Here is an 11,181-nt window from a genome sequence, read left to right on the forward strand (position 1 = left end):
AAACTCTGCCTTCATCTGATTGTGTGTGTAAAGAATTTAGCCTATACATAGTCAGACACAAGTCGACACTTGTGTCTGACTTTTATTCAATACTGGATTCCCGCCCAAGATTGAATAAAACATCTGGGAGAAAGATGCACGTTCAGTATTCTACTGACTGGACTGAGGTTTTTGTTTTCTTCTGTGTAACACCACAGAGAAATCAAAGGGCTTAAGGTCATTACTGCTTCTAAGGCAACAATGTCCTCACCACTGTTGCCTTAGTTACAGACTCAGTGATTCAGCATGTAAGGAGAAATGGGATCAACACTCCTCAAAATCCCAGTGGCAAAACTGCAACTATGTTTAAATTTAGCTTCTACAACGATGTTACCGCTGTCTAAAATCAACTGAAAAAGGGCCACCAGGGAAGAAACAGAGGTCAGCATGAAGCTCGTCTTTCTTACAGAGAAGCAAATATCTCTGTTTATGCTTAAAATCATTTTAGGTTTCCAGTTTGTTCAAATATGTGCAGGGGTCAGACAAGTAGTTCTTTACAGGTCTTAGACTAACACTCTGTGAATACAAAAACAGGAATATGCATATAAACTTTGTTTCAGACACACTTGAATAAAACTTTATATGCATGGTTGTGTTTTATAAATCTCCATCATTGTGAAATTATGTGCAGGAACACATGCATGATTTAAGCCAAACTATGTAGATGCAGAAACACATTTAATCAGCTGTGTCTGTGTCTTTTTTAGCACTTTTATCAGTCTGTAGACCTGTACATGCAGAGAATGGGGGGAAAAAACCCCAAAACTCTCCAACACTGAAGTATCTATCCTCGTTTATGACCATTAACTCCCACTAAATGAAAATAGCAGCCATGATGTTATTAATTCACCATACAAGTACTTGTAAAGTACTCTGCTTTAGAATAGTGCAGTAATCTGAAGTAATTTTGTGCTAGCAGCATTCATACAGAGTTTATAAAGTACATTTCAATCAAGTAAACAGTGAAAATGACAGTAAGGAGAAAGAGCCCACATTTTGCAATGATATTAACATGAACTTTTCCATTGAGAAAACTGCTTTTCACTGACAGTGTGCTCATCAACACGTCCTTGTTTCATGAAGTTTTACGTGATAACGAGTCAAAAGCCAGATTGTAAGCTTGATGAGCCTTTATATGGACTGCTGGTTTGTGAGACGTCCAAATGTACATTTAGGAATTTAGAGCACAATGAAAACGACGTGTGCAGAAACTTTGCTTTGCTTCTGCTGCACTGCAGTTTGTTTTGTTTCAGCACTGATATTAAATCTGCATCATTTCAGTTTTCAGGGCGGAAGACTCCAACACTCACCGTCACCTGACCGAGTTTGTGGGTCTGGATATTGAGATGGCTTTCCGCTACCATTACCACGAAGTGATCGACTCTATCACTGACACCATGGTGCAGATCTTCAAGGGCTTGAGAGACAAGTGAGATATATATTTGTCAGTGAGTTGAGGTGAAAGATGAGCTAAAAACTGTTGGACATGTGTGTCGCAGTTTTGTACTTGACATGTGAGCTGAATATTGACAGGATCAGTTCTGTTGTGAACATTTTGTGGATAGCAAAATGTCAAAGTGTGTATGTCTAAGTAAAACTATTTAATTGCTAAATCTAGATTAATTAAATGTCATCACATATGGCTGTGTGGTTGGATGAATGTCAGCAATTTCCACTTCAACTGTTAAGTGAACTGCCAGCAAGACGATGTTAGGATGTGGTTTTATTGCCTCCTAGTGGTGTAAATCAGTACAGCAGGCATTAAGAGCTTCAATAGCAGATGTTTGACTAAAAGAAGAATACTGAGTGAAACTTTCTGGAGTCATGTAGATGTCAGGGGTTTCTAGACTTATTTATTCCAGTGAAAAACATACGGGGGGTTGTACTGAATCATTGAGCATTGATCTATTACAGATCACACTTTATTCTATCTTCACAAGGCTTTTATTATAAAGTAAATCCCCCAGGGAAGAACTGTATTAAGTCAGTGGAACACTGAGTTGGGTGTCAGCCAGCTTAATTTAAATTCCCTTTTTAATGTCTATGACGTTAGTTAGTTTCAGGTTGTGACCGCTGTTCCTCTTTCTCAGGGTAGTTTGACTTTTTAGCCTTTGTTCTCATGACTTTCCAGACTGTTCCTCTTGACGTAGGAAAGTATTTTGAATGTGTTGTGGTCTTTTGTTCCAGCACTTGAAGCACGGATGACTTTGTCTCTTTCGAGTTCTGTTTGTCATCTCCTGTTACTTTGATGATTTATAATAGTGATAATTGTCAGGTGTTCTAATTGTGATACAAGAAAGTAAAAAGACATTAGGACAATATAGTTAAAAACTGGACAAGAAAATAAAGACTCGGATAATAAATGTGGGCTGTGACAATTATATGAACAACCAAATGAATCTGGCATTTGTCTGTATGTGAACAGGAATTCTGTGTCCCTCAATAGTAGGTTGTAGTTTGTGTTTGTGTACTTACAGTACTGTGCAGAAGTGTTGCATGACCCCTCATTTCTTAATGTTTTGCTCAGAAAATGGGAAGTGGGTTTTGTGATTTATTGAAACGTGCAAACATACATGGAAAAATATTCTATAAGGCAAAACAAGCTTGAAAGTCAGTATTTGGTCAGTATCTGGCATGATCGCCTGAACTTTCGTGGAATCTCTTTCAGCAGTCTTCAGGAAGAGTTCTCGAGGATTCTTGAAGGACATTTTGCTCCACTGTGTTTTACAGATGGCTGTAGACCCTCACCGTTTTACCTCTCCTGACCTCCTCCTTACATATTTACAATGATTTGAGCCAAAAATTTCTAATTTGGATTCATCGCATCAGGAGGCCTTTTTCTACTGATTTTCAGTCCAGTTCATGTGTAATTTGTCGTACCTCAGCCATCGCTTCCTGTTTCCCTTCCTTAAGAATGGCTTCTTGACAGCCGTCTTTCTGATGAGGCTTCAGTGAACAGTAAATGGATCAAAGGCTTCTCTCAGGTCCCAGTTTAGGTCTGTTACTGTTCGTCTGCTGTGGATAGGTTTTTTTTCTTTTTTTTTTAAAGCCTTGTCCAGTTTATTAACACTGCACACAGTGCTGAGATATGCCAAGTTTTCGGCTAATGGTTCTTTGGGAATCACCCTGGTGCAAAATTACTATTTTATATCCATCAACCTGTCTTATCTTTGTATTTTTTTTTAAATAGATTCAACTAAAGAAATGGGAACAAATAATGGGTTCTTGCAACAGGCTGCTATTAACAAAGTGCCCAAAGATACAATTTCAAATTGGTTCAACACTGGTTCATCCTTTGAGTTAGAAGCCTTATTTTTAAATGCTTGAATTATTCATAGGTCAGTCTTAAATGGCTCAACGAACCAAAAATAATCGTCTGAAAGTGGTCAGGTAAAAATGAGAGAACAAGCAGCTAATATCCAAACAAAAACGTGGAAACAAAATGTGAAGAAATCAGAGGTGACTCAAGACTTTTGCACAGTAATGTGAGTATATTTACACAGACATAAATTATGATTATAACATTAAACTTGGTGTAAGTTTAGGTTAGAAGATTAGTGGTCTGGTTAAGTTTAGCAGCAAATGAACTACTGTCAGCGTGATGTCCTCTCAGCACTATGGAAACACAGCTATACATGTGCCTCTGTGTCAGCTTCCAGACAGAGATTCAGACGGTGAATAAGCAGTTCCCAAGTGAGCCTTTCAAATTCCTGGAGCCCACTCTGAGGCTGGAGTACACCGAGGCCGTGGCCATGCTGCGTGAGGCCGGGGTTGAGATGGGTGATGAGGAAGACCTCAGGTTAGAATACATCACACAGCCTTTGCTCTACATCCAGCTCATCTCATCAGATGATTCCATTTGATAAAAGCAGAAGTAAAAAATTTGACATGTGCTTAAAGAGAGGATGTGAAAGATCACTGCTGGTGTTTAAGTAATCCTTGTGATCAAAGCTGTGATCTGCAGTACAGTTGGAGCATAAAAATTAACATGAGTAATAATTATAAAATATTCACTTTATTGTAATCAGTTAAAATAGCACATAAACAATGTGAGATGCAGCTATCCATGTTAAAGTAAATGTGTTTTTTTGTTTTTTAGTACACCCAATGAAAAGCTGCTTGGCCGTCTCGTCAAGGAAAAGGTGTGTTGAGAAATGTATTTCACTCATTAAATATCAGACTGTAAAGATATAAATGTCCATCCATCCATCCGCACATCCTGTTAAGGGTCGCGGGGGGGCTGGAGCCTATCCCAGCTGTCATAGGGCGAGAGGCAGGGTACACCCTGAACAGGTCGCCAGCCTGTTGCAGGGCCAACACAGAGGGACAGACAACCTTTCACACTCACATTCATGCTCTCATTCACACCTATGGGCAATTTAGATTAGCCAATTAACCTAACCCCAGTAAGTGCATGTCTTTGGAAAGTGGGAGGAAACCGGAGTACCCGGAGGAAACCCACGCAAGCACGGGGAGAACATGCAAACTCCACACAGAGAGGGAGAGGCCTGGGCCAAGGTGGAATCGAACCCAGGCCTTCCAGATGGTATTCTAACTGTGAGGCAGCAGTGCTAACCACTACGCCACCGTGCTGCCCAGATATAAATGTGACATAATCAAATACTGTCTGCTAACATTTTTGTGTAAGATAAAAACCCATGTGGGATTTTTAAGTAGTAAAAAGCCAGTTTGCATATTAGAACTCCAGAACCTTGACAGACCAGCTGTTGGTCTTCTTCAGAATTCTTCCAAAAAAAAAAAAAAAGCCAAATCGAGCCACTGAGTTAGGCATCACGTCTGAACTGCAGTAGATTTCCATGTGACACTGGCAGAGACAGAGTGTAGGCCTTTGACAGGTGAAGGAAACAGCACATCATTTATCTTCAAGCTGGTGTTTTAGAATATGTAGTGACCACAAACAAAAGGTTCATTTCAATTCAATTCAGGTTCATTTATGTAGTGTAATCACAACACAAATCACAACATCAGTTACCTTGAGGCACTCTATACTGTAAAGTAAAGACCCTACCGTGTTCTGGAGAAATACTTTATTATTCAAGCCCACTGTTACATGAAGAAGAGGATACACACGTCTTTATTAGTACCCTAGTATGCAGCTGTTGACTCTCTCAACCCTCTTTTATTTTTCCTACAGTATGATACCGACTTCTATGTGCTCGATAAGTACCCGCTGGCTGTTAGGCCGTTTTACACGATGCCTGATCCAAACGACCCTGTAAGTCCTTTCACACACAAATACACCAACCTGTTAAACTAGAACTGTGGCCCGTGTAGAAAACTTAATGCAAAAATTTTTAATACTATCTTTGTAAATTTCAGTTGTCACATCTGTGTTTCTGTTAATATTTGGCTTTAAGAATTGAAATCTTCCTTTCCTCATCTTTCTATCATAAACATTACTGTTACTTGGGTTTTGTGTCAGTGTTACCTCGTGTGGGTCACAATTTCAGCACTGTCAGCTTGCAGGCTTTTAACTTTCCAAGTCTTTTTTTGTTTCTTCCTGTTATTATCACATGTGAGGAAAACCTGATTCTTGAGCTTGTTTATTTTTGTCTAGAAATATTCCAATTCTTATGATATGTTCATGAGAGGAGAAGAGATCCTCTCTGGAGCTCAGAGAGTCCATGATGCTCAGCTTCTGACAGAAAGGGCCATCCATCACCAGATTGGTAAGAGGAAGAGATGTTTCTGTTTGCGGAGCACAGAGTGAATTTCAAATAATTTGTCTCCCTCTATTGGCAACCAGCGGAACAACACCAGAAAATGTATTGAATTTATTTATTTTTTTTTTAACTGTGCCTCTTTTTTTTTTTTTTTAATTCTATAGATCTGGAGAAGATCAAGGCATACATTGACTCCTTCCGCTATGGCGCCCCCCCACATGGTGGCGGAGGCATTGGTAAGAAATATGTTTTCTTGGGGAATCTGCAGGAATGTTTTTTTTTTTTTTTTTTTGTCATCAGAGTGACTTTGGATCTGGATGCTTTGTAAAAATTTTAACAAAGTGATGGAGATGTCACCTTTCACAGGTCTGGAGAGAGTCTGCATGCTCTACCTGGGTCTCCACAATGTGCGACAGACCTCCATGTTCCCACGTGACCCTAAGCGCCTGACACCTTGAACCTTCCAGTGTGGACAACTAGAATGCTGGTGATGGGAAACAATACTGTCTAATACTATAATAATCAGGAAATGCAGAGCGTATAGGATCTAGTGCCACCACTGACATGAGAGAAGAAAACAGTTTTAACAGCAGGGTATAATTTATTGATTGGTGTGCATCATTTACTAACAACAAATAGAAACATCAATGAGAACAAAGGAAATGGCCAGTGATTAAAGACCGTTCCTAGAAAGCTCTACTCACACACTTCATTTTTAATCAATGAGTTGGTATTTGTCTAGGTTTTCTCTTTGGAGAGATTAAAAGTACTTTACAACAGATCTTAGACCCTCTTACTACCAGCACAGATGTTTGACTAATGATTGTGGTGTCCAGCAGTATGACTACAAATACACAACCTTTGTAAGTCTAAACACTGACAATAAAAAAAGTGTTAATCTGTAAATGACTTTGGTCCCCTTTTTTTGAGGCAGAATCACTTAAGGAGGTTCAGTAGAAGTAATAGTTGAGACTACTACACTCTTTAACATGCACATATTAAATATTCATATTAACTTAGAACTATATAAATGTGCAAAGCTTAAGTGACTCTTCATTCACACTTGGTAAGTGCAAGCTTTGCAGCTGCAGTCCTGCTACATACAGTCCAACAAAGTGCTCGAGTGTTACTGATGTAGAAAATAAGTAATAACCATTCTGATTTACACACGTATACACAGTTTGCTTAATGTCTATCAGCAAATACAGTATACACTAAGTCCAAACTCTTGACAATCACTGGTTTATTCAGTCGCAGCTCCACTGACTTGAAGGATGAACAGGAAGATGTGAACAATATCAACATAAAGAGAAAGTGCTCCATAGACGTACTCCTCTGGGCTGATGGCCAACTCCCGATTTCCAATGAGAAGCTGGGTGTTGTACGTTAAAAACTAGAATAGGTGAAGAGGAGGACAAAGTTTGTAACAAAGAAAAGATGATTTTTTTTTTTTCCCTGTTTGGGTTGTATAGAGAGCAGTATGGAGGTGCAAACCAGCTGGATTAAACTATTAAATACTTAACTCCAAAAAAAACTGCTGGTCAGTCACACTGTGCGTCTTTTGTAAACAGATGTACAAACAAATACAAGGAAAAACTTACATCCTATATCGGCACGTGTGAGGCTACAACTATACTAGTGGCTCTATGATTCTGTACCTTTTAGTGTATTACCATGTTAATACTAAACAGAAAATAAAGCTGAGGCTGACAGGAATAGCAAAAGATCTCTCTCTATCTCTATCTCTCTCTCTCTATATATATCTCTCGATCTCTCGATCTCTCTCATATAAATTTATTTGTGACATTTCAGTCAGAGCAGCATATGTGGAACTCATGTTAGTGTTAAACTGATAAAATGTCCTTAAAAAACACTTGATCATTACAGTTAAACTTTAGGAAGATCAGTCTGTCCACTTAGGAAACAAGACATTGTGAATCCATATCACCTGCGTCTCTAATCAGACCAGGTTTACACTGAGCACGTGTGAAAGAAGTGAAAGTGTGGAGATACTGTGGCAAATGTTTCGCTGCCTGCAACATCACCTACCAATTCTGTTCTCTGAATGCCAGTTGAGCTGCACAACACTGGTCTCTAAGCTCAGACCTCACTGACGAACATTTTGGTCAGAAACATGCACAAGTACCCCACTGGAGGTTATTACAGGGCTCTGGCAGTGCTTTTCCTGTTTGTCCTGCACAAAGTAACAGGTTAAGTTCCTGCTGCTGGGTTGATTCCCATCTATGGCCTTGTCTAGCTCTCCTCGTGTAACAGGCCTGTTGGCACAGCAAACGTTCTTGCAGTGGCATGCCTTCCCAGAGGAGCTGATCTACTTCCGCAGCCTGAATGAGCTGCAAGTACTAACTTATTCTTTCAAATAGTGACAAGTGACCCAGCAAAAAGCCAAACTATAGAAAAAATCCATCAGGAGGGATAAGGAGGCCACTAACTGCAAAACCCTTCCCTTTTAGGGGTTGTTTTGTTGTTGCCTCTCCAGTGCAACTGTTGTCACACTCATGGGATTCACAGTAGTTTTCGCTTCCTAACTGGGCATATTGATATACCTGAAGTTAACAGACTGTGTTATACTGTAAAGATTGAGTGTTCCCTTCATTTTTTGAGCTGTGCAGTTTTTGAAATTTTCCTTTCTGGGTCAAAGTGGCAGACAGAATGACGTCTCTGCCACCGTTCCTGTAGCATTGTTAAAAATATGAAAATTTCCATGATATGCATTGATCATGTTCCACATCCCCAGAGAGTGAACCGTGTCCATTCTGGGATTCTGGACATGCTAGTCTTTCCTTTTCCACCACTCTCCCACTGAAGTGTGTTAACCAAAGGCAAATGACATAAACAGGTCGACTGAGCATTTTCACAGTTCTAGAATGAATAAAAGTTTTTATTTGATAGACCAACCAAAAACAAGACAAATATGATCTAATGCTCTAGAAATAGCATCCTATCAGCACATTATTTAGGTCTACTAAATAACTGTGTATTTTGCAGTGTAAGGACTTTTAATGCCTCTTGCTATTCAACAGCAGACTCATAATACCAAGCTGAAAAACTGTCCCAATTTGTGTCAGTGTAGACTCACCAGAGTGTAAACGATGGCTCCAATTGCAGCGTAGAGCATATGCAGCCAGGGGACCTGTTGAGTGACATAAGAAAGGCCTCTGAATGTGAAATCAGTCACAGAGATACACCCTTGGGAGCTGCTGTTCCTCACGTAAAGAAACACGAGTAAAGAGAATAAATTAAAGGACTTGACCAGAGCGGACTCACATATTGGAAGCTGAGGACGATGGCTGTAACAATCCCAATGATCATGAGCAGAACAGCCGCAATACAGATGAATCCCCCGCAGGAGGTGAAGTCCACCTGTGATGAGAAGCAAGTCATTAAGGGGATGAAAGTGAAGTTGATATGCTTCAAACTACATGAAAGAGGAGCGAGACTAATGTGAAAGAGGATCAGAATAAGGTGAAAGAGAAATGTGTGAGTGTGTGTGAGAGAGAGAGAGAGAAATGTAGCAGCCAAAAAAGTAACTTGTGTATCTCGAGTTGCATCAGACAGAGAAGTTGGATTCACATCTTATCCCAAAATGTTATAAATATTTAAAGGATTTCAGTACCCCATTGTAATGCAAGACAAAGGAGTTCTTTTACACCGACAACAAAGACATCCTCTGACAAGCCACAGGCTACTGAGCTACAGCGAGACAGTTTACGTCTCCATGTACCTTGGTTTGGAAGCAGAAGACTGTCACAGCCACACAGACTAATGCTGTTACTCCCATGGCGATAAACACTGCTTTGGTTTCATAATAGCTGTGAAGGATACATGTAGTGATTAAAACAAAAAGGAACGTATATACCACAGTGTACATCAGTGTCAAAATGAGCTGTTTTGGTGTTGCTTGTATGAACCCAAAAAAAACAAACAAACCTCGAAATTGCTCCAGCCATGTAAGACAAGGCAAGAGTCTGCAAGATCAAACATGAATACAGTGTCTTAAATGTCAGTTTTACCACTTTTCAGAGATCTCTCTTTCCTACTGGCTGCCTTTACATTTTCAGACTTCAACTCGAATTCAGTCTCACAATATTCTTATATTTCTGCCCATATGTATCTGCTGCAGCACTGGCAATGTTGTTGTCTGAGTGTGCTGTTTGGTGTAATAAACAATACTTACAAATACTCCAAGCAGCACAAGATTCCATGGAAAACGCCTCCTAAACAAAAAAAGAAGGTGAATATTTTTTTAAAAGTACAGAAAACATAAGCATCACTGGCTATAACTGCAGCAGTAATAAAACTATTTCCCCAGCTTATTTGGCCTTGCTTACCTTGGCTCTTTGCAGCAGATGAGAATGCAGTAAACCACAAAATAAACCACACTATGGAGAGATTCATCACTATGAATATTATATATATATATAAGAATACATAAAACTGTGTTTTTGTTTCTTGAAAGTAACTCACAAAGATGCCCAGTAGATACCAGGGTATTGAATGACAAACATCCTTACTGGGTCACTGTGAAAGCAGATATATGGCATCACCAAAGGGCAGACTCTCTTACCCTTCATCAGCTGCATTAATTGACAAGATGGAATAATGTATTGGGACAAACAGAGACTTACACAAATGTAAAGACAGCAACAACTGAGAAGGTGACGGCAAGCTGTGCGGATAAAATTAAGTAAACCTGCCCACAAATAAAAAAACAAACAAAAAAAAAACCATTAGATTTGATGGAGATTAGATCAGCAGGATTGTTACTGGTATTCTGAGTAAGGTAACAATACACAGTCACAAACTCTCACCTTTCTAATGAAGGCATGCCGAACAGATGTGCTTTCCCACTGGGTGCTGAAAAAATCGTCCATCTCTCCTGCAGAATTGGGAATAGTCAAGTGGTAATTTATCCTTATTACACCTAATCTAAATTTATTGCAGGGTGTGATTACTTCAAGACTGTGCCACTCGCTCAGAACCTGGGTTGGAGGCAGGCAGTCCAGCACACAGAGTCGGTATTGTGGTGGGCATCCCAGCTGGAGGGAAGCCAGGGCCTTGACACATGCTGGCTGGTGGGTAGACACACCCTTGGTCCCAGTAGCCAGGACTGGGACTGTAAGATGGAGGTGGGGGAAGAGGGGAGCCATGCTGTGGCTGGCAGGAGCAGTTATCACATTTAGGATGATGTAGTGCTTGCTCATAGGGGGGAGGACTGTCAATTTTAGATGTCATCATTTTTCTGGACTAACCTAAAGAAAGAAAGTAGTACAAAGTTACATCAGACTTCTATCTTTTCAGTATCCACTATTTATTGTTGACTTTCCATTGTCACAATTAAAATCTTATTATATTGCATTGTATATTACAGTATTGTACAGCATTGTTTAAACAAGGTTCTGTGGTATTATCTCCTGAAAAGTCACGCCTGTGTACTTCA

The 11,181-nt window shown here is 39.7% G+C and overlaps 2 protein-coding genes across 3 annotated transcripts in view; one reads left to right on the forward strand and one right to left on the reverse strand.

The window, feature by feature from the left end:
• The window catches only part of dars1 (aspartyl-tRNA synthetase 1), a 30,486-nt gene extending 23,854 nt beyond the window's left edge, over nt 1-6,632 (forward strand). Inside the window, exons 12-18 of the mRNA XM_030758159.1 lie at nt 1,321-1,468; nt 3,692-3,838; nt 4,139-4,181; nt 5,195-5,275; nt 5,618-5,729; nt 5,888-5,959; nt 6,090-6,632. Of these exons, the coding sequence (XP_030614019.1) occupies nt 1,321-1,468; nt 3,692-3,838; nt 4,139-4,181; nt 5,195-5,275; nt 5,618-5,729; nt 5,888-5,959; nt 6,090-6,181 (695 nt within the window). The 3' untranslated portion in view covers nt 6,182-6,632. The remainder of the gene's footprint in view (nt 1-1,320; nt 1,469-3,691; nt 3,839-4,138; nt 4,182-5,194; nt 5,276-5,617; nt 5,730-5,887; nt 5,960-6,089) is intronic.
• LOC115800672 (protein lifeguard 3-like) lies at nt 6,619-10,979 on the reverse strand. 2 transcript variants are annotated; one of them, XM_030758161.1, is made up of 11 exons: nt 10,724-10,979; nt 10,553-10,620; nt 10,370-10,434; nt 10,209-10,262; nt 10,073-10,123; nt 9,919-9,958; nt 9,672-9,709; nt 9,466-9,553; nt 9,009-9,104; nt 8,821-8,874; nt 6,619-7,116 (listed from the first exon to the last, which is right to left on the reverse strand). In XM_030758161.1, exons 1-11 carry the CDS (start codon nt 10,977-10,979, stop codon nt 6,967-6,969), a joined length of 960 nt encoding a protein of 319 aa, XP_030614021.1. In that variant the 3' UTR covers nt 6,619-6,966. The 2 variants fall into 2 exon arrangements, with proteins under 2 accessions (XP_030614021.1, XP_030614020.1); XM_030758160.1 differs by having other exon boundaries at nt 10,553-10,891.
• Between the last annotated feature and the right edge of the window lie 202 nt (nt 10,980-11,181).

Source organism: Archocentrus centrarchus, chromosome 21 (genome assembly GCF_007364275.1).
Source record: "Archocentrus centrarchus isolate MPI-CPG fArcCen1 chromosome 21, fArcCen1, whole genome shotgun sequence".
In the NCBI taxonomy this organism is placed as follows: Eukaryota; Metazoa; Chordata; class Actinopteri; order Cichliformes; family Cichlidae; genus Archocentrus; species Archocentrus centrarchus.

Excerpts from the sequence above, each read along its gene's own strand:
- LOC115800672 (XM_030758160.1), bottom strand. The coding sequence starts at position 10,891 with ATGGCTCCCCTCTTCCCCCACCTCCATCTTACAGTCCCAGTCCTGGCT. Across the intron at positions 9,959-10,072 it reads ATCTGCTGCAAAGAGCCAAG|GAGGCGTTTTCCATGGAATC; the intron begins GTAAGCAAGGCC and ends TTTTTTGTTTAG. Across the intron at positions 9,710-9,918 it reads TTGTGCTGCTTGGAGTATTT|ACTCTTGCCTTGTCTTACAT; the intron begins GTAAGTATTGTT and ends TTGATCTTGCAG.